The sequence below is a fragment of the Perna viridis genome, chromosome 1 (genome assembly GCF_037379345.1).
Source record: "Perna viridis isolate PV_CMFRI_1.1 ecotype Kerala chromosome 1, ASM3737934v1, whole genome shotgun sequence".
Taxonomy (NCBI): domain Eukaryota; kingdom Metazoa; phylum Mollusca; class Bivalvia; order Mytilida; family Mytilidae; genus Perna; species Perna viridis.
Window position 1 is genome coordinate 14,659,198 of NC_142445.1, and position 23,838 is coordinate 14,683,035.

Below are 23,838 nucleotides of genomic sequence, written 5' to 3' on the forward strand. Positions count from 1 at the left end.
GGAGTATAAAAAAACATTTGGAAGTTTCCTATGGTACATAAATTTAAAGCCCATTGTTTTAATACTGTTAAGAAACATAAACAAGCAAGAAATATATCTACATGTAGACAGCATCATTGTACATTCATACATATTATAATTACTGTAAACCAAAAATTGATTAGGCACTTTTACTTTTTCCTTTTTCTGGTGTTAAGACCTGAAAATCTAGAGTTGAGTAGTAATCAGGGGTACGAGATAGCCAGGTGACTGTTCAACAATGTCTAAAGCAAGCTTATTTTACAAAAGTATTCTATCAGATTATTCAAATTTCTTATGGTAACCTTCAGTACTCCACCATACTAGAAATGTCCTTGGTTGTGAAAATTAAAATCAGTGATAACATCATGTGCAACAAAATCTTAAACTTATAGCAAACCTGCAACTTTTTTCTTGTAGTCTTCAGGTTTGTGAAGATACATGGAGGCAGCATCACCATTCAGAGGATCTATTGGGTTGGGATAAGTCAACAACTGAGGTAAAAATGACTCGAAGATGTTTGATAAATCTGAAATATATTGAAGAGTAAATTCGAATATTGCTAAATATGTTCAATATGACATTATTCCACAGCTTCACTAAAAACATTTTAAACATACATGTATTATGTTCTTTTAGCAACCAAAAGGAGAATGAGTATACTCAATTTATTCTTTCACTTGCATGTTTTAGTGGAAAAAATAATTTTACAGCTAACATCAGTATTAACGATTTGAAAATTTGATTAGGATTTTACATAACTGTATACATATACATTGAAACATTATTAGTTGTAACCTTTTGTTAATATTGTATCATAAATTGACAACAACTTATCTTTATTTTAGTTGTTTTGGTACATTCATAATGCTATTGCTTTCATTGATTGTGTTGAATGTTTCTTAGACTGTCTCGAATAAACACTAAATGATGAGGGACGACTTTTCATGTCAGCAAGATAATACTATATAGACACACTCCAATATCAAGTCACAATCTTAAGTGAAGCCTTGATTTTGTTTGCCCTCAAACATCAGTTATTGTATAGTGAAAATCTATTTATTTTCATTCAAATTTTAAAAAAATCCTATTTTAAAAAATTGTCCTAAAACCTCATACAACTATTTGTTGAAACATTACCAAAACATATAACCAAAAATTTGAAAATAAAACATTTTTTTAAGTTGGTTTTATAGAGTGCTATAATATTTTGAGTCCCCAGTTAGGGTGGGTGTAAGGAAACAAGTTTGACTGATGATTACCAGAATACATACCATACAAGGCAGTCCATGCCTGATTAATAACATCCAAACAGACAGAACCAGACCTGAAATACAAAACTGATGATATTAAAATTCAAAACAACTAACATTCAACATATTCTTCACATGTGTACAGTCACACAAAATCAGATAAATGACAAATAAAATGTATCATAGGGCACAGCTTGATACCACCACAGATGTTGAACCATGAACAGTTGAGGCAAGTATGGACACATCATTCAAACTAGACACAGCTTTGAATTTTTATTACAATTAGACATTTGACACAGGATAAAAATTTGACTAGAACCAAAGAAGGTCACTTTTTGGTCCTTATTCCTAATGGTTCCAGTCAAAACCTTAAAAAAAATCAATCCAAAACTTCCTGTGGGGATATGGCATCTTGTGTTATGATTTCATAGTGATCCATTTCCTTTCACTGAAGTTATCATCCAGAAATAAGAAAAAAAATACTTGTTTCTGGCTCCTCAGTAGCCCCTTATTTTGACTTAGCTCAAGTCACAACCCCTAAAATAAATCCCAGTCTTTCTTTTGTGGTATGGCACCTTGTAGTAAAATTTATATGAGATCCATTCAATTTTAATCAATTTATCATAAGGACATAAAGAATATGCTTGCTTCACGCCTCTTTTTTGCCATTAATTCCTACAAGTTTCAAGTCTTAACCCCCAAAATCTATCCCAGTCTTCTTTTAGGGGTAAGGCACCATCCTTGTAATACTTTTTCAAAGAGATTCATTCTTTAAGTCAAGTTATTGTCTGGACATCAGGAAAATGTATTTTCCTTGAACCCTTTTATGGCCCCTAATTTCTGAGTTCAAGTCTTTACACCCAAAATAAATTTCCAAGTCTGACCATTGGAGTATATATTATATATCGTAGGACAATATTGTGGACATTCCTATGCTTTTACTGAAGTTATACATGTATATAGTCAAATTCCTTGAAATGTTTGTTTCAGGCCCCTAATTTTAAAATGGATGGAACCAAAACCCCAAAAATCAATGCCAACCTTCTTGTTCTGGTTGGGAACCTTGTTATAAAATTCTTTAAAGATCAACCAACAAATACTCAAATCATTGTATTTGACATGGACAATTATAAAAATCTACATGCACTTGAAAACAATGAGCAATATCTATATCTATCTGAGATAAATTTAATCATATAACTTGCAAAATCCAAATAGAAGCTATTTCTGAAATACCATTAGGTGATAATATCTGATAAAATACCTACACTTCATCAATGTTTGGATGAAAGATTCTGTTCATAAACCCTAAAAATATACAAAGTTAAGAATTATTTTTCCACAACTGCATATGTCGCACATTTCTTACACCAGTTACATTTAATATATACAAACATGTATTATACATACCTGATATCATGTAAATAAAATTAAGTCTTACAGCCTTTAAAAGACATTTGCACTTAGAAATGGTCAATACAGAGTTAGTTGGCCAATACAGCAGCATAATATCATATTTGTAGATTAAAATATACATGTCTTTAATGTGCATTATAAATTATTCTATTATTGCATTTCTACTAGTAACATGATTGAAGTATAGAAGAAATATATAATAAAGTGAACATGACATAGAAATTTGATTATGGTTGCTGTATCAACCTTTGACCAATAATACACCTCGGACTGACCACCCTTAGGGTGACATAGAGATATTGGATTGATACAGCATGTGACATAATATTAAGTATGACTTCCAGGGTTTTGGTCTAATGCTTTTGGTTTACAGTGCTAAAGTTCTCCCTCCATTCCCCAACATTATGCCTACAGAAATCCTCAGATAATACATCAACATCAGAATTGTTTAGAATAGGAATTAAGGTACATGTCCTAATGTTATTCCTAATGAGATCTGGGTGATATTACTTTAAATTATTTCTGAATTATTTCTTACAATATTGACTATTATAGTGCCAAAATACATTAGACAAAAAAAAGTTGTTATGCAATATTGATAAATGTATTAATAATGATGTATCAAATGGAAAAATGCTAACAAAATTTATCAAAAATCATTGAATGAATCCAACTTCAAATATGATGTTTATAATCATATTTGAAAACTGTTTTATAATGTAGTACCAAGTAAAATCAGTCAAATTAAAAAACAAAAAATTTTGTTTTTCAATTAATTTCCCTCTGCATGACTCTTACACAGATAAAACATAGATTGTGTGTATCACCTTACTTGTGTTACCTAATATCCTTATGATATTAAAAGCTTGTTGTATGAAGTAGATCTATTTTTAGAAGTAAACATTAAAAGTCTTGATTAAGAAGTGTCAAAGTGTTTGTTTATCATTACATAGTCTTGAAGATTGATTGTAGGTGTTTAATGCCCAAGCAGCAATATTTCAGCTATATCAGGACAATGAACATGAAATGAAAAATGGGATAGGACACTATTTTGATTGCCAGTGGAAATAGGGAGAGGGGGTAAGGTTGAGCAATTTAGCCTTCTGAGACGGAGCACAGTTTCCTACTCCTATCGGATACCACAGCAGCGTTCTTTTACATGCGAGGAATGTGGCGTTTTTCCCAATACGTTGCACCACCGTGGCTTGTGGTCAGGTTTTCCATATTGTGGCCTGATAACCCCAGCATTTGGCACGCCAGGAGTATTCCATTCAACCACCTGGGGCACAAAACCCAGATGCTCTGTGGGCTGAGTGCCTTAGCCCCAGCCAGGGTTCTAAGCACTATTCTAGTCCCCTTTTGCAACAAGCTTAGCACTGCTGCTGACCTATTCTTTTGTCACCCGGACCCATATGGGGATAGTCTTGAAGAAAATCACACCAAAGCATAAAAATTTGTTGATAAATGACAAAGAATTATAAAAAAAACTGGTCAGGCATGATTACTGATGGTTGAATGTATTTGTAAAATGTTTCTCTCATAACCCCAGCATCTTAACTCATGTATAGTCACCATGTCAATCCTACAAAACTTGCATTGTAAGTTGGCAAGTCTATTTATTACTTAACACATCATCCATTCCATTATATATAATCTATAGTGTTGATTCTATAAAGACATAAACACATAATACAAATATACCTTGCTCAGTTACTACACCTGTTAAGTGGGTGTTCAAATTTACTCTTAATACTTTTTAATAAAAGGTCCACGAAAAAAGTGAAAGGTCCTCAACAAATATGGTAGGTCCAGGAAAAGCTGAAACAAATTTAATGGTCTTGCATCAGATATTGAGGGTACCAAACCTCAGACAATGCCAGTTTGAACACTTGGCCATGTTTTGAAAGATGTACTATGATACATACCTATAGATGGAGATTTGAATGGATACTTCTCTGGCAGGTCGACTCGAACCTTCCACACTCCTCCTTCATAGGGGGCTTAAAAGATGAAAAAATATTTATTTCCATGTTCTAAAATTCTAGTTGTGTATAAATCTTTTTTTTTCAAATTAACTTAAATTTTGGTAAAGTACATTTACATATACACTGTAGATGTTAAAATAACATATAAAAAAACTTATTGATTGGATACCAAATTTTACACGCAATTGGTTATCTGCCAATATTCAGAAAATCAGATTCTTGAAAACTATACTTACTTCCACTTGGTCCATAGAATTTGACAATAAACTCATTCAGTCCTCCAAGTATTGTTACTTCATGTTTACTTTCAATTCTGCCAAAGTTTAGGAATTATTCCAATAACCAATAAATGTAAAATTAAGAAAATTTCTTTACTTACAAATGTACATTATATGTAACAATATTATGAGCTATTTTACTTTTGTTTTCTAATGGAACATTGGATCATATTGAACAGCAACATTACATCTTAAGAAGCAGATGTACATGTAGTTCAAGTAAAACTATCATCAGACATTCATGTAGCAGCTAGGATAGAAAAATGGAAACAAACTGGAGCAGATCAACACTAACTTGTAAGGGAGATAAATACAGCTCTGCTCTACATTTAATTCTTAAGGCTGTGAAGCAGAGAAACTCAGTATCTAAAAAATATAACACTGGTTTCAAAGAAGTTAGTTGAGTTTCGATTAATCACAAGTTTTACGGAGTTGTACACAATGGTGTTTTTACCTGGGGTTTTATGACGTATAACTGATCATAAGTATACTACCATATTTTTAAGAGGGCATGCCACAGCAGGTCGATCTGTTATATACCAGACAATTCATTACAAACTGAGAACACAAAAAACATTATATTGTTCGGAAAGGAATACAATATATATTCATTTCCACAAAGAGTGACTATAAAAGGCGTGTGATGAAATATCCTGGGTGATAAAGCCCAGTGGCTAGCGATTTCAGACTGCGGAAATTGAAGCAAAAAATACGACAATCCACAAATGCGACCCCAGTAAAAGGATACAGTTTCACGACATCAGTGTCCATGCGTCTTTTTCCAGGGCTAGGTGATGACATTTTCAAAATATAAAGCGTAAACCACAAACTTTTCTTCGTCTGCAATCTGTCCTCAAAACAAAAACAACAATGATGGCGGATGTGAAAATCTATGCATGACGATAAGTCACATGACCAACTTAACTCCGCCCATTTGGAAAATAATTTTTCGTTTTTTATACTTTTCCAAAGATCTTTGACAATGCATTTCTAGTTGTTTTATTTTTTATGATACCCGTGATTTCTTTATTAATGAAACTCTATTAATACAATCGCTCGGGTAAATTTTCAAGAGTTCAAAGGTCATTGATATTGTTGACATTTGTCACGTGACGCTATTGCCACGAGGTTTCGACAATCAGCTGTTCGATGTAAACAAACAATTCTTAATTCAGATTGACCATTTTATCAGCATAACAACAAAATCGTCATTGCAATAAGATTGAGACGGGTTTTCGAGTCCGTACACAAAGTTTTATAAAAGAGGTACTCTCAATGTTTTAAACAGTAATTATATATTTGTTCTGCTCGGACGTTAAACCCCAACAAACAAACAAAAATATATTTGTTATCTTATTAGATTTATTCCCCTTAGACGAACTAATGAATATATTTTGGCAAAAAAATATTCTTGAACGAAAATCAAAAAGGAAAGAAATGTGTACGTTATCCTGCATTCCTAGCCCAAGTTTATTATTCATAACATCTTTTTTTTTATATTTATCATGTGTTCATTTGAAGATTGTATACATACATCAACCAAACAATCAATTAGATGCAAACTGTTGTGATATGTATGTATTTATTCTCGATCAGCCAATATCACATTGGTACAGATAAATTCAATAAATAATAATAATAATAATAATAATAATAATAATAATAATAAAATGCATGAAAATAACACACGTCAACAGCTACATACAAACACAGGAAATACAATTTAGCCAGGATCGAGTTCAAACACTACTACTTATATTTCTTATATGAAATCACACAAATATTTCAGAGCAGATTATTTTTATATGGAAATAATGATACTTAAACGTATTGTAATTTTTACATTTAATCGTTGATATTCTTTGAGCGTAACTCTTTGAGAGTGATACATTCAAATGTAAAATGATAACCATAGTCCAGCGTCAAGTTTTGTCATATGCAATATCTAGGATGTTCAAATATTCTTAAAATTTAAATTCTATTGTGAATAGCTTCAGGTGACTCATTTACATTGGAATATCACTATTGAACAAATTGGTCTACTAGTCGTTGCTATATACCTGACTGTCATACACATGAAAATCCACGATCGTCAAATATTTTCTTAGCATATGCAATCTAGTTAAATTGGGCTGCATTTCTTCAGACTAACTTCCTAGCTAATGTGTATAGTAAAAGGGGAAGTTAGTTTGCTTGCCTGTAACCAGTTTTGACAAAAAATTAGTAACTCTTGAATTAATATCAATATCTATAGAATATCTTCCATGTGTTGATAAAATAAAAACTACTAAATCCAACTTGTAATACATATAATACATTTAATACCACGATGTGAATACCATAAATACATGTAATGCAATTGATACAAAACTAGACATGCCTCAAACGGTACTAATACCCCTGCAGCCTGTTGAACCCTGTACATCTGGGGAACAGTGAAGACACGTGACTCATTTTATGGGGATAGACTAAGCACTTTTGACCGCACACTTTTGTTGCCATTTCTAAAACACCCAGCTCCAAACTGAAATCAGTACTATTTTTTTCACAACACAATAACAGAATATGAATGCAAATTTACTTTAAACATTAATTTCTGTCTATATGCATACATCCATATAGTAATCTAATATACTATTGAGTTTCATTACAAACCTTAAAGTCGTGGAGAAGGAGGTGCGGACAACACACCAGACAAATATTTGTTTAAAACGCTTAAGTTCAACAGCCGTCATTTCAATTTTTGCCCAAACATAAATTTCTGACATTATGCTGATCCCAATATGGAATTTTTAAACTCCATCAAGTTTTATAACAATCCTATATAAGTCGTTGAGGATGAGTTGCGGACAACCCATGAGACCAACAGCCATCATTTCTACAATTTTGACCCAAACATAAATTCATGGATAAAGACATTTTAAAAGCATGTATAGAGCATCCCTTGACGCAGTGTCAAAAAAGCCTTTTCAAATTTGTCTTTTAAAGCACGATACAGTTTTTTAATTTATTATTTATTTTTTATATTATCTTATTATTATTATTATTATTATTATTATTATTATAATTATTATTATTATTATTATTTTTATAAATTTCAAAATATCGAAGGATGAACAGTGAGTATATTCCCGCTCTTTTTTATGATTTGTTTTTATAATGCCCAATACTTTCTTTCCTGATTTAAAAATTAAATTAAAATGTTGTTCTTTTAATGTATTAATCTATTATTTCATCATTAATTTTAAACCTTCAAACTTCTCGTGCACTTTAATTTTTCGATTGTTTGGAATTTTGGATATGGGTCTATTCAAATTTTCGTTGATTTCAGGAAATACCGCTCTGCCGTTTTCAGTTATATTAAATTGAGCATTATCTATCGAAGGTTTTTTTTTAAAAGTCTGTAAGTAGTCTAAATTTATAACTGGATTTTTCCTGAAATTTCCAGCATATAATACTTTCTCATATTTTTTCAGGTCATTATTTCTTTACATGTTCATTTCCTCCATTTGTATTTCTCTGACCATTTTCTGTGCTTTATTCATTGCTTTTGAAGTCTTTTTTTTTTAACTTTACTTTTTTAAAACTTTTTTCCGGATTCTCTTGACTGGATTTTATGAATTAGTTCTCAGGCTAAGATGGTACACCTAGATACAAATATATAGTTCTTGGTAGAGATTCCTCATATTTAAGTAAAAACTAATTCTAAATTATCTCCCAAATATACAGTAGATGTTTTCGAAATACTGGAATTTTTGATCGACAACGTATTTATCAAGTGTGGTGGACACTTTTTTTAACAAACGGTCGGCATTCCAATGGGATCAAATTGTGCTCCTCTACTTGCTGACCTATTCCTTCACTCTTAGGGACCGATCAAAATATATCGCCACATAGGACCGGTGCAAAAAAAAAACCTAAATAAAAGTTGCAACCCTATGGCTATCTGACTTGGAAAAAAGATACCCTATGGCTATCTGACTTGGAAAAAAGATGCACTATGTCAATTTGGTAAGAAAAAAGTTGGTGTCCTATCATGGTTTTCTTATAAATTTTTTACTTGGAAATATTATATTAACACATACAGTGTGTTAAAGATCTTACAAATGAGGTATTTACATAAAGCTATTTCTATTTTAATACATATACAGTGGCGGATCCAAGGGGGGCGAGGGGCCTGGGCCCCCTTGGACAATTGCAATTTTTAAAAATTGTTGAAAAATTGTTCAAGATACCCTCAGAATGTTGGATTTGAGGTTTAATATTTCAAAATTTTCTTTGAGGCCATGTCCCCTTGCCAATTCAGAACGCTTCACCTCACCGGTGATCCTGTTAAAAAAAATTCCCCCTTTATCTGGACTCGCCACTGATATAGTTATTCCAATTACAATAAATTATGTTAAATAGTTGTATTTTCTACTGCATTTATATGTTGTAGATATTTTTGTTGTAATAGTTCGTTTTTTTTTTAGTTAATAAAAAAAAAATTGTTCAAAGTATTTGATCGTTAAAAAATCATGTCCTATTATCAGTAAAAAAGTGGTGTCCCAACAAAAGCATTACATAAAAAAAGTGTGCAGTGGTCCTATGTGGCGATAATTTTTTACCGGTCCCTTATGTGGCTGACTATATCTGGTATGATCCGAAAGAAAGAACATTGTTTAGCTAGATCTTTTAATCTCAAGTTCCGCTATATAGATGACGTATTGGCGAGTGTTTCTAAAATAGCAGAGGACACTTACCCTACTGGTGCACCTGGTCAATGCTCCCAGTTTTTAATGGAGTTCGAGTTGCTCATTTACTTTTGTTACTTTGTTAGTAGTATACTAGTTACTTTATGTATATATATGAAAATATTCCGAACTTCCAATGCGGTTAGCCATAGATATCGTTTGTAATTTTTCTTGCTTATCAGCTCGAAAAACAAGGAAATTCACAGAAATCCTTTCTAAAGTAAACCGTTGTGATCTATAAAAAAAATGTCGCGGAAAACACGGAATCATGACCGAATATGTGTCTTCTTTTACACAATCTACAAAATTCTAAGGTTGATATTGATTGGAACAATTTGACCAATAAAATTTTGAGTTTTATAACCTTTATGGATTGAGTTCAAAGATGGCGACAAGTCACACTTCTGATGTTACACCTGATAAAAAACTGAGAAGTTTACTTTCTTCTTTCATATATAAGTCGATTTCCGACAAAGGGAGTAAAAGGTAAACTGTTATTCTGTATTTTCACCACCCAATTAGTTGTGTCATAATGATGCCTTGTTTTATATTGTTTCAACTTTCATTTTGATTTGTCGATTTGATCAGTCTTTCAGGAATTTATAGTTACCTTTTTTTAAATTAAAAAAAATATGTATAGACAAAGTTATGATGATGAAACAGAGAAAGTGTGTCTTGACTTTCTCAAAACACAAACATTTATTATAATAATGTCAAAATTTACTTGTGTCTGTGAAGATCAATGATTTCTTACACTACATGTATGTACACTACACTCAGCGACTTTAGTTTCTCTAACACTCAAGTTGGAGTTTTAAATCCATGTTAGTAGGATTTTTCATGGTGAAATGTGAGTGTTACACCGACCCATCTGGGACCTTGTATATTCCGGTTGTTAATTGTGTATAGAGAATCACTGACCTGGGTGTGAGATTTACCCTGCATGGTGAAATTAATCTCATTGATCTCCGGTGACAATAATTATATGGATGTTAGTATCTGAGTTTTCAGGTCACTGACCTCCAAAAATTGTTGGGGACCCCTGAAAATCACAGGTTTCGCCAAATTCTAACAAGGGTAAAAATATTTAGCATGATGAGATTTATCTGTGGTGCAATTTTCATTTTGATCTGTGAAGCCATGTTGAAGTTATTGCCCTTTTTCAATGTTTATTTTGTTGCTGTTTTGATGTTATTTCTTTCCAAAATCTTCTCCTCTGACACTACTTGCCAATTGGAACCAAACTTGGTATTAATTTTCCTTGGGGTATCCCGCATAGAACTCTGATGTGGAGATTTTTGATCTGTCAAAAAAAAATTGCTGCCGCTACTAAAAATAGAACATAGGGGTCAGAGTCACCGTCAGACAGTAGTTTTTGCTCATATCTCCAAAACCATTAGATTAAACCAAATTCATTTAATTGTTGAAATGATCCTTATGATAAGGCCTACATACAGGACAGCTTGCAGCATAGTCTGATAAATACCTGGCCAGGTATTAATTGCTTATTGGCTCCTAATTGACATGACTCCCATCCCCCAGCATCACCTGTATCCAATATACGACAGGAAATGACTTATCAGCCAGTGTTCTAGCTAGGATCTGTAAATAGAGGGGCGCAGGGAAGAGGGCACTTTAAAGCGTAGCATGCTTTTTCAAATAGAAAGGGACAATGTTGATTTGATCAATTGTTTTAATGTGTATGGTTGTATCAAGTCTGAGATATATTTCTTCATTTTTGTCTTGTTTATATGTTTGTAGTTTGTATACTTATGGCTGTTTCTTGTGCATATACCTGCTTACTATTCTTATTTCTATTATATGTTTGAAACCTATCAATATGACTTCAGTCATTCATTGCTATAACATTTTTATAGATATATATGGCTTATACATAAAAAAAACCCCATGAAATTGTGTACGAATAATTTATTCAAATTTATGACAGTATGACATAAAAAAACAAAAACAGCACTACATAACTATTATGAACTATGCAATATCTATTACAAAAGCTAATTATAAAGCACTACATAATAATACATGTACATGTACCTACATCTATTCCACAAGTAACACAAGATATTTTATATTTCAGAATATATAGTCCAGACAAATTGTTGCACCTTTCGGTTCAGTTTTTGCTCTAAAACATATCTTAAGTCTTTGAAAAACATTTATTTTTAAATATTTTAGCGATTAACTCTGTGAAAAGTGTGTATTTTATGCTTTTTTAGCAATCATGTTCACTTCCGGTTTCTTTACAACAAAATCCGAAACGAAAATTACATTATCTCCCCTTTCTCGGACCAATAAGTGGAACTCTCCTGTCAGCGTGGCATTTCCACTGTATATACAATTTTCTCGGCTTTGACATCGTTCACCAGTAGTTTTAGCCCCCCAGTCGGCTTGGTACATCCTCATAATCATCAAAGGTGATAAACCGCTAATCACTGATAATTACCTGAGATTTACATCAGGGTTAATTACTACAAGATATTGTAAAGGTGACACTTCCTAATTGGCTTGGGGTAATTAACAAGTGTGTAATCTTAATGGGACATTCAGATATGCTGATAGGGCACTGAGGGGTGCAGACTTGATAGTGGCAGGGCACGGCGCCCCTCCATTTTGCTCTAGCGAGGACACTGTCAACTGAACAGGTACATGGACCAACCTGTTCAGTTAATTATCACACACAGGTGGTTTACTTCTGTATTTTAGAATTAACATAAAAATAGAATAAGTAAAAAAATGTGTTAAATGCAATTTTTTTTTGTAATTTTCATATTTACAAAATTTTAAATATAAATCATGGCATTTTTTTCTTAATGTTATTTTTGATAATGTTTTTGTTGATACACCAAGTATTCTTTTTTGGCCTGTATGATTTTTTAGACTAATTGTACTCTTGTTTTTCTACACTCTTTATAACAGTTAAGGGTGTGAGGTTATTCCCATGTCTGTTTTCCTGTCAGTTTTCTGGATGATACAACATAAATCCTGAATTTTGTCACAGTGTTATTGAACTATGAAAATGAGAACTTTTTAGGTTTCCATATGGTAATGAAAGTACCACAACACCAAATCTTTTCAGAGTTTATCACAATAATGTGAACCATTCAATACCTTTTGTGTTACCATAAAATATACATAACATCTAAAAAATTCTTATATCCCAAAGGAAGGGGTTTAAGTTTCTATTTTGTTTTTTAGGAAAAGGTCTATTTCTGAGGGACCAGCACAAGCTACAGAAGATATTTCTCTTGACAGTGGTGCAACAGAAAGAAAAAGAAAGCATGTTGACTCACAAGATGAAGAGGCTTTCTTTGAAAGAGTTCAATCTTTCAATGTATCCTTTTTTTAAAAACCAGTTTTCAGAACATGAATTTAAATTGTCCAGGTTGATGTAAGTGTAAAAATTGATAGGAAATCCATGTGTAATAATGGCTGCCACATAAATATGTATGATTAAGTAAACTTTCCATTCTATTTTTTGGGGGTGGGTTTATCCTCAGGATCAGAATACCTTATGTCACTGGTTTATGCCTAGAACTTCCCTACTATTTCTGAACTACACATAAAGTTATAGTCCAAATGTAATTAATTTTATTATCATTCAATATATCTTTTAATACCAGTAAATATGTTTCTGGCAATTGTTTAGCTCAATAATATTCTATCATTTCTGCATAATAAAATTGAGATCTATTCTTCAAATCTATTGAAGGTTTGAGGGACTCCTTTTTTGCATTGAAAGATGTTGAGTAATAAATTAGAAGTTAGGGAATTTAGTTTTTGCAGTGATGTGACAAGAAACATACATGTAATGTGTGTGAAGAATGTTCCATTTGACACACTTAACTTGTCAGTCAAAATCTTCATCCTATCATTGATATTTTATGATGAATAAACAGGAAGTGAAGAGGAGTGATTTTAACAAAGTAATATTGGCTGGAAAATTTAAATTGTTTATAAGTAATAAGTGTTTAGTTTTTCAAAATCTTATGTTCATAAGCTGAAATTGATTTTAATAGAGTAAAATTACTGTGTAGAATAAATACTCTGTTTAAAATAGATTTTGAAGTTTTGGGCAAATTAACGTTTGGATAGGTTTAAAAATTTGCGAAAAAGGTAAAATGGAACAAAATTTGTGAATGTGTCTGAAGTTGGATGCTGTTTAGCTATTGATTACGGTTTATACTTCCGTAATCAGTAGTAAAGCTTTATATTCAGTCAGTTTCTACACCTTGGAAAAAATAAACCAGTTCTAAATAATATGGGAAACACAAATGTATGATTACAGTTTTATTTTTCATCATGTAATCTTTGAAAGTTTGTTCATGCTACAGTTTTCATTAGAATCAAAAACCTCCAGTGCAAACAGCACTTTGATTACTTTCTATTACCATCCAGGCATAGCTCATGTACATGTAGTATTTTTTTTTTATTATAGACCATCTCAAGTAATGTGGTGTAAATTTTACCCTTCTCTATCTGTCAGATATTTTGCAAGTTTTCTCTTTACGTACATTTCACAACTACTTGAAATTTTGACACAAGCTTTCTTTACATATAGGTGTGCCATATCATAGACTTTGATTTTTGTTTTGGGCAAGAATAACTCTGTTTGAAGACTAGGTTTGTATGACAAATGTTGGGGTGCAGGGGTGTCACTAGTTGACATTTGCTTACAGATTTCTTGTTTGCATTTGAAAAATATTTAATTTAAAAAAAAATTGCCTTAAAGATGGTAACCTAAGCAGTTTTGAGAATCATTGTCACCTGTCCTTCATATTTTTTGCTTATTATTTGTTCTCATAAGTGAAGCAATTCTTAACCAATAGTAGATGGTTTCTTGGTTTGCCAAACCAAGGCAGTTGTCACCATTGATATGTGCTCAGTATGGATGGAAAAATATAGAGAAAGATATCTTGAAATGTGTTGGATGTCAAGCTGTACTGTGTGCACAACTTCCAAAGAATGCAGATAGTTTAATCTGTAATTATTATATCATCTAACATATACATTTACTGTGCATGTCATTAAAATACATTAACTCATAGGATAATTAGCTTTACACAAATTTCATTGAAAATGTGCTATGGTTAACACTTTTACACACCTATGAAACATTCATTTCTTATAATTACATTTCATATAGTGTGCTTCATTGAAAATGTGCTACAGTCAATGCTTTAACATGGTAACGTACCATCAAAAATGAAACATTGAATGTGATGATTTCTTCCTCGTGAAGAATAAGTCAAAGATCATTTTATTTTCCTATTGGATTATATGATATTTCAACCCTTAAAGATTTATCTTAAAAGTGAAAATAAAAGGAAATTTGATTAATTTGTCGAGGTGTCTATGAAAATGCCTTTCTTCATGGCTTTACAGAGTAATTCCATAAAGTTGTTTTATTTAGATGATTTGTTGCCATAGTTACATTCACTGTATCACTTGTTTTTTGCTCAAGAGTCTTATGTCTTGACTTGTTCTACTTTAAAAATGCTGATAGCATGTTAACAAGAAGCCACTTACGTAGATATGATTAATTTGATATGTATTGATTTTTGTACTTCAGATCAAGAAAGTTGTAGGAAGTTGATTAAAAGTATAAAGTCAGCACACCAAAAGTCATGTTTCTGGCCAGCATACCCAAGTCCAGGTACTATTATTTAGAAGAAAGATCCTTAGAAGAAAGATTTTTCCTGTTGGCTTATAAAAAGGTTTAGATGTGAATAATATCAGGAGCAGTAAAATAATGTTTTAAAATATTTTTCCATGAAAAGGGCTGGTGTTAAAGTAAAGCATTAAGTAATTACACATTATAAAATCAGTATACCAATACTCACTCTACCTTTAATTATTTTTATTCTGTTTTTATCTGCTATCTGCATGCTGTTTTACCATGAAGACCATAGAAGTGCTATTATTATTTATATACCTATTCTGTTGTTGGTATAACATTGTTTTTTTTTTTTTAAATTTACCCAAACAATTTATAGCTTGTGGTTTGAGATTGAAATAAAGGTGACTACAGTTACGACTAAGAATACAATACAGAAAAATTATGAGATTTTTGTCCATGTTAATTCTTGACATTGACTTTTCTCTATCATTTTAGACTGCAAAAATTATGCTCATATTATGATGCTGTTGCCATCATTGTTAATTTTTTCGTTTCAGTGCGATAACTTCAGTTGTAGTGGATCAGATATCGATATTTTGTTTACTAGGGGAAACTTGCTTTTAAAAATGACATCCTCCACCATTCCACTAAAAAGGGGCCAAAAGGGGTAAAATAAGTGTTTATTTAAAGTTGAAGTAGAAAGTTTATTTCTCATTTAATTTTGACAATTCTGTTTTTAATTTGTTTCTTGTAAAATTCTGTTAAGAATATTTAACAGATTTAAACAGCATTTAGCATTTTCAGTCTATTGGGGGCCAAAGTAGGGATACACAATAAAAATACACTTTTTTATTTCTGGTTTGATTTTGAAGGTTTTTTTTCATTGGATATCTCGTGGAAATAAATACCTGAATCAGTATTGGAATATTTCTCATCATTTTTGAGTAATGACAGGTCATATGGGTCAAAAATATCTTTTTTGGAAGATTAATTAAAAATTTTCTTCTTATTTTAGTAATCTTTTTTTGTAAATTGTATCTGTTTTTAAGGCTTTAAAGTGTACTGTCAAATATACTCTATTATTTGTCATTAATTAGATACAAAGGGATCCATGAAAGCCCCTGAAAGAAGTATGTTTTACTTAATTGAATTCTAAAGTATTGTATCAAAAGCAGTTATTATGTTCATAATGAACTGTAAGTCATCATGTTTAAGTGTCAAAAACTTATGTTGTGTCCACACTTTCCCCAAGTGATCAGAGTTTAACTGGTTGCTGTCATATCATGCTGCACATGTCAAAAGGTTTTTACTGTTTAATTTTTTGAACTTTTTATTGTTTGTTTATTTTAGCAGAAATTATGAAATGCATTTTTATAACTCTTAACTCTATCTCAAATACAGTCTTTACTTTTGATTTTTTTTTGTATTTTTGGAATGGCAATAATCATTTAATTTGTTTTACTTTTAGACAATTATCTAAGAATTCCTGTAAAGGACAAAGGGAAAGTAGTTTCCTTGATAAAGGAATATATTTGTAGTCTCCAAAGAGTTCAACACCTTCTTCCAAATGTTTCTCTGGAAGGATTTAGTGAAAAGGTAAGGGACTGAAACCATAACAACCATAATGTTTGTCTGAAATTTAATAATTTGAAAGTAGTTTTATGAAATGTTGATCGGTTAAACCTTATAAACACTGTTGATAGAATACTTGTATGATGTAACAGTTGTTACCCTTACATACAAGTTTTTTTTAATTTTAAGATTAATTGTATTTATAGCATACAATGTACATTTATCTTTTTTTACCCTTTTGATTTTCTATGAAATACAAGTCACATATGAATTTAGTTATGTTGCTATGCTTAGACACATGATTTAGTAGGTATCAGAATGACACATGATTTAGTAGGTATCAGAATGACACACAATTTAGTAGGTATCAGAATGACACACGATTTAGTAGGTATCAGAATGACAATGACACATGATTTAGTAGGTATCAGAATGACACACGATTTAGTAGGTATCAGAATGACACACGATTTATAGTAGGTATCAGAATAATACATATGGATTAATAAATACTTCTGATTTTGATAAGGATGATATTATGTGGCAATCTTTCATATTGAACATGTAGAATATCTGGACTTGCATGTGAATGCGAGTTGAGATATTACACATGATATTGTCAATATCAAAATCAAAAGTAACTGTTGTTTTGTTTATCAGTAATCAAATTGCATTTTTAGTCATTTTTAATGCATAATTAGTTTTTAGCACTCTTAATAATATGATGAAGGTGAAACCATTTAACGCTCCCGAAGAAACATTAATTAAAAACAACTTTGATAATTTTTGTCAGCTCTTGATATTTTATACTTATAACCTTTCAGGTAATGATATATTTTGTCCTAAAGCATTTTACTGATAATGGAATTATTGGTTGTCATGGTCTGAAATGTCTACGAATTGTCCGGCACTGGTTAACATTATTGTTCTTATATTTGTGAAACGTCTTCAAAGATTTCTTTTGTTGCATTTAGTTTCTCTTCATTCTGTTCCTTTTGTATAGTTAAATTATGTTTTTATAACGATTTGATTCATTTTATCGAATAGATTCATTTCGATGCTTTCTTTTATCGCAGACTGGTCTGGCTCTCAATAGCATATATAAAGTATACGCAAATGGAGCTGCCATTATGCTGTTTTTCAGCTCCTGCAAATGCTGGTACAAATCAGATATGGATGCTTTTTCTTGCCATAAGTATACAGAACAAAGTTGAAAATACAACCATAAACGATCGAAGGGAGCGAGCGTAATAGTAACCCAAAAAAGTGTGTCTACGCATTGTTGGTGCATGATGTCGTTTTCATTAAAAAATCTTAAGATCTGATGATGTCACAATCACTCCTATCGTATCAACAGATTATTTTCAAATACCTTGTCATGTACAAGAGATTAACAGAATATCAGTCTTCAAGATCAAAGGGAAAAAGTACAGATTACCAATAAATCAGAGTACTTTGACATGGCTTGCAGCTTAGTGCTTGTTAGCAGTGTACTTTGTGGCCTTGATTGATCATGTTAATCAAATATTCTTCTTCTGAAATATTTGGGATATTTAAGATTAAAATACAAACAATAAATTTATATTTTATAGGGGTTATCCTCTAATCATTTAGAAGAGATGAAATCAATAGCAGAGGCAGCATTTGAATATCATCACGTTGACAACATAGATTTAGGAACATTTTGTTTAGCTGTTACTGGATGGAAATCTGTGTAAGTACATATTTGGTCGTAATCTATTATTTGATAATTTTGAAATATGATTTCTGTGATGATGGATAAAAAATAATATGAACATTTTACTGAGCAGAATTAGTTGAACTATATGATAGATAGTACTAATTACTGACATTTTTAAGCTGAAAATTTTATTTTAGCTAGGTTTCGTCTGTAAGTGGGAACTTTTCCCAGCAGTAAAAAATTTAGTCCCCAAAACCTGACTTATAGGCGAGTATATATGGTAGTTATAATAGATACTCTTAATCTCCTTCACATGTTTCAAGAAACTTGTCACTAATGTGTGTTGCATTAACTGTAAATCAATGGAAACTCAGTTCTGTCAGGTTGTGTGAGTATTTAGTAAAATGTAAATACTTTAATGACTTTTGTCATTCCCAAATGTGACCTAAAGGTGTTGTAGGTTTACAAACCGATAGAATTTGGCTGACCAAAAATATGCTGTTACTGGTACATTCTGCAAAGTGACATTAAGTTTTTATACTGTTTCTTTCAACCATCATTATTTATATTGAGAAATTTTTAGAAGTTGAATCTGTCACAGAAAATTACATTTAGTGTATATTTAGAGCATTACTGGTATAATAAAGATTTTGATCATTTTAGGTCAAGTTTAAAATAAGTTTCATTATATTTGAATCTGTAATGTTTTCTTTTTTTTCTTGATATTTTGTTTCAGTGATGAGAAAACAGGAATGTTGGCTTGCCATTTCTGCTGTAGGAAAGTTGGTCTTTGGAACTACAAAAAGAGAAATGACGTCAATATTGATGAAAGTAGTGAAGAATCAGACATTGAAATACCAAGCAACTCACAAACTCAAAATGAAAATCACAGTGCTATAGAAACAGATATCCCAGTCTTAGAAGATAAATCTAGTCCTCACTTATTACCAAGAAATGATAATGCTTGTACAGAAAAGGTCATTGCTGACACTGGAAACAGAAACTGTGATAGTAATACTCTGAAAGTAGAACAAAACAATCAGGAAAATATTGAGTCTTATTTGGATGATTTTCATTTTGCTCAACCAAAATCTTTAGATTTCTCACAACAAATAATTGATAGTGAAAAGGAAATAAAAGAAAAAGAAGCTATGGATGTTCAAGAAAATGTGCCAATTCAGGGCCGACCTGATGTAGAAAAGGTTTTCACTTTTTCATCTCCTTCCCTTGTGGACATGGGAACTAATAATGATTGTAGTCTTCCACATGTTGATAGTGATGAGTGCAGTCATGAAATGGAGAAAGGTATCAAAGACTCTACTAAAAGTTTGAGTGCTAACATTGTTGAGGATAAAGGATTTACTGACAATATTATTCCAAGCAATGGTGAAAACAGTCAGAGTAGTATTAGTTCTGAGTTCAATAGAATGAGCGATACAGAACAAGGTAGAAATTGTGATACTGCTGATCAAGACTTCAATGGAGATGATGATACTGTTGTGAGGAGTAGTTCCAATGATCAGGTTGGAAATAAGCTGAGTAGTGCAAGTGATAACTCTACAGAACAGGGGACATTTAACAATGGTGCTAGAAATGATGGAACAACTGAAACTAGTATTGGACAGCAAAGTCACGACCAGTCTTCATCAATTTCTAAATCTGCTGGAAGAAAAAAAATCAAAGTGGTATTATATGACTTAGTTCATGAAATTATTGTGATGAAATGCTTAAGAATCTTATTACATAATTTTATTGTATGTTGTTTATATTTTTGTAGTTTCCATTATTGGCAAAGTTTTGTGTTTATGTTTGGCATTTGTATTTGGAAATATAATAGGTATGACAAAACATATAAGATGTCCTGAATATCATAAACATCATAAAATCATGTCCTTTACTGAATTTACAAATGTATTAAGCAACAGTGCATTGCTGCACCTATTCACTGCATGTAGATACATGTGTATCATATTCATGTACTGTAAACCAAGAAATTTTTGTGTGATATAAACTTTTGTGGTTTTCGCGAGCCTGTAAAAATCATGAAATTTATATCCGCGAACAAGTCAGGGAAATTGAATTGATCAGGTTGGTTGTCTTGTGTACAGTTCTACTATCGAATTTTCAACTTCCGGTTGATCACAGTTATCTTCCTTTGATTTTAATTTTCGTCTTAATACCTGAAAAAATGTAAGATAGGTATATAAAATATTTATTTTTAATTCACAATAAAATAATGTTTTGTAGCATTTTTAAACTTTAAAACATCCAGTTTATAATCACTAAATCAGAGGGGTTTCAAACGTTTGTAGTACATCAGCACAACTCTCATTGCAGCATCCCTGATCTGCGCCATCCAGTTTGAATAACGTTGGTTTCTTTCCTGATTTTCTCCCACGCATTTATAATCCATCTGGCATTCACAGGTTTAATGTTTGAAAGTTTAAGGTCATCATCACACTCTTTAACAGATTTTCTGGCTTTCAGTTTCAGTGATGAAATCTGTTTTGTATACCAGGAGACAAACTGCGATTTTACATCCACCTGGAATAAATTTCACCTTTATTCCAGTAACTTCTAATTTCGTTAGAAATGAGTCGACACAATGGGCGACAAAGACATCAAAGATTGCTTAAGCAGGATGTCAGAGAGGTAGATCAAGTCTCGCGAGTCCTCATTACATATAGAATAATGATCTTATCCAGAAAACAAAGCATGGTTTCTTCATTTGACCAGTGGTTTTCTGAATCACAAATATCCCAATCTTTTGGGAAATCAACTTTTGTCAATAACGTTAACTATACAATAAATGGCGGTTCCCCGTCATATAGGAGGGATATCCATAGGAAGGCATGACAAGATAAAGAAAGATAACTCATTTTTATTTGTTATTTATTTGACAAGATTTTCGCAGATCTGCGAATATTGATTTTCAGTGATGTCAATATCGCGAAAATTAGTATCCGCAAATCATTCCATTGACTAAAATATGCGAAAGTTTACTAACGCGAATATTAGTTGGTTTACAGTATATAAATTTCTATTTTGTACTTGTGGTTTATTGAATAGAAATTTGATTTTGAATTTCTTCCATTTAGAACATTACCGAAAAGTCTTTTGTTGTTTGATTCATTATTATTAATTTGACAGTATTTATTAAGAAAAAAATAAAATTTTGCAGGTGAAGAAAGACAGTTTTAATCCATTTGAAGAACACAGATATTGGTGTCCATGGATCAACATGCTGCCAGACAATGTATCCTACTCACCACAAAAGATAAACAGATCTACTGATGACAGGTCATTGTTCAGTTACCCATGGGAGCATATCTTACAAGTCATCTGTCCGTCATTCTTTGAAATTCAGGAAGATGATTCAATAACAGAACATTTCAAACAGGTTTGTTTACTAGATAGCTTTCTGATTTGTATCTATCCAATGGTACATATACTTTAGTGTTAAAGTTGACAATTATTATCGTAAACTGCTTCTAAACATAACTTAATGGTAATTCTCTGTCTTTCTTACTTTGATCCAGTAACTCCAGCAATTAGAAAAGTGTAAACAAAAAAACAGCAATTCACTTTATATCAGTTTTGGCACTTCAAATTGTTTTAAACACTACCTGATGGAATTTATGTTGTTTGGTGATTTTTTTCAATATTCTTTAATGAGGTAAATCAGTTCCTGAATACTGAATATGATTAAATGGGTTCAGTCATATATATGTGGCCTGGGTTCAGTTTTTATGGTCAAATTTGATTGGCTCAATATATATTTACATCTTATGACTCTACTCTCCCCTTAAAATATATTTGTTGTGGTAGCTAATGAAGTGGGTTAATTGTAAATTACCAGTAGCATGAGAATTAATGATAGTCCAGGCAATCACTGTGTTACTGATAGTCTTCTTTATTTTGAAAAGGAGGGACTCGTTCAATGATGAATAAGTGACAATGTAACATTTAGTTCGGAGGGCAACTAGAATAACCTTTGGAGTCTAAAGTTTAAGTGATTTTGTCTCCAACTTCACATTGTTAAGTGAATGCACTGGTTTTCAGTTTTATATGATTGTTTAGGGATGCTTTTGGCAGTATATATTTACTAAAACAATTCCCTGATTCAAAATTCCACAAATTAACAAAATTAAAAAAAAAAACATGGACATTTATAAATAGTACATGTGTATTGCCTTGACAGTAATGTTTTATTTTATCAATATAAATCAGAAATCATGGCATGTGCATGCATTCAGTAAAAACAAAGAATATTTCAACATTGTATGTGAAATGTAGATACTACTTGTACATTTGAATATATGACTTAATTTAGTTTCAGTTAAATTAGTATATTTCTTTAGATCAAAATATTTTACATTTCATGTAGGAATTTTTAGCTGTGGCTTGACAAAATCATGACAGTCATGAAAAAATTAGTACCCCACAAACTAAAGTTTTTTTTTGTCAGGTTTAACAGTATGTGGTTTACAGATTGTTTAACCATCTTAAAGATAAAAGTTTCTTTTCAATGTGTAATGATACTAAGAAATTCTTATTTTTCAGCACTCACCTGTGGCAGGATTGAGGCAGTTGAGAAAATTGATGAAAGACTGGTCAAATTGATTCTTAAACTATCTTTGAAATGTGTTCATGTTCCCTGCATCAGTACTGTCATTAATGTTTTTGATTTGTGTCTTCTCATATGTCATATTTTTATTTGTCTTTAAATACTTCTTTCTGTGAAAATACTGTATAATATCATTATGAAACTTGAAATTCATGTACTCCATTACATGTATATGACTTTTTCAAAACATAAGATCATTAAATTGTTCTGAAAAGGGCATCCATGTAATGTTGTGTAGTGTTGTTCCTAGGTATAAGTCTACAAATTGCATTCTCAATTTTCACTTTTTTGTTGTTGTTAGCTGTTTTTTGTTTTGTTTTTCTGCAATAACTTTAGAAATAATTTATGAACATTTATTTGAATTTACTACAGCATTTCACAACATATCACAATATAGAAGGCTGAGGTTGATTTTGAGGTATTTGGCATGATTGTTTAGGAAAAGGGACCCCAAAACAAGGAATTTAGTACAAATGTAGAGTTTTTATATGACATTGTACAGGAAAGGTTTGGTTTGATTTAAAGGGTTCTGATCTTATCTTTTTTAAGAAGTAAGGGTATAAAGAAACAAAAAAAAAATAAAAAAAAAAAAACAATTACATTTTTTTTTGTTTAGAAGTAATAAATATTAGTA

At 31.4% G+C, this 23,838-nt stretch overlaps 2 protein-coding genes across 2 annotated transcripts in view; one reads left to right on the forward strand and one right to left on the reverse strand.

Moving 5' to 3' along the window:
- Positions 1 to 5,856, reverse strand: part of LOC148627393 (ubiquitin-conjugating enzyme E2 H) — an 11,867-nt gene extending 6,011 nt beyond the window's left edge. Inside the window, exons 1-6 of the mRNA XM_088572261.1 lie at positions 5,702 to 5,856; positions 4,912 to 4,988; positions 4,616 to 4,690; positions 2,543 to 2,582; positions 1,293 to 1,345; positions 419 to 547 (exon numbers count right to left, since the gene is read on the reverse strand). Of these exons, the coding sequence (XP_088428387.1) occupies positions 419 to 547; positions 1,293 to 1,345; positions 2,543 to 2,582; positions 4,616 to 4,690; positions 4,912 to 4,988; positions 5,702 to 5,754 (427 nt within the window). The 5' untranslated portion in view covers positions 5,755 to 5,856. The remainder of the gene's footprint in view (positions 1 to 418; positions 548 to 1,292; positions 1,346 to 2,542; positions 2,583 to 4,615; positions 4,691 to 4,911; positions 4,989 to 5,701) is intronic.
- Positions 5,857 to 10,021: 4,165 nt separating this feature from the next.
- Positions 10,022 to 23,432, forward strand: LOC148627394 (uncharacterized). The gene is made up of 9 exons (XM_088572321.1): positions 10,022 to 10,172; positions 12,903 to 13,038; positions 14,537 to 14,687; positions 15,277 to 15,360; positions 16,793 to 16,920; positions 18,489 to 18,610; positions 19,314 to 20,262; positions 21,759 to 21,977; positions 23,141 to 23,432. Exons 1-9 carry the CDS (start codon positions 10,072 to 10,074, stop codon positions 23,198 to 23,200), a joined length of 1,950 nt encoding a protein of 649 aa, XP_088428447.1. The 5' UTR covers positions 10,022 to 10,071; the 3' UTR covers positions 23,201 to 23,432.
- The last annotated feature ends 406 nt before the right edge of the window (positions 23,433 to 23,838 follow it).

What these genes read in the sequence shown, in the direction of transcription:
- LOC148627394 (XM_088572321.1), top strand. Translation starts at nt 10,072, where the DNA reads ATGGCGACAAGTCACACTTCTGATGTTACACCTGATAAAAAACTGAGA. An exon ending in GAATGCAGATAGTTTAATCT is followed by an intron (nt 14,688 to 15,276) that starts GTAATTATTATA and finishes TTTGTACTTCAG; the next exon opens with ATCAAGAAAGTTGTAGGAAG. An exon ending in GTTACTGGATGGAAATCTGT is followed by an intron (nt 18,611 to 19,313) that starts GTAAGTACATAT and finishes ATTTTGTTTCAG; the next exon opens with TGATGAGAAAACAGGAATGT.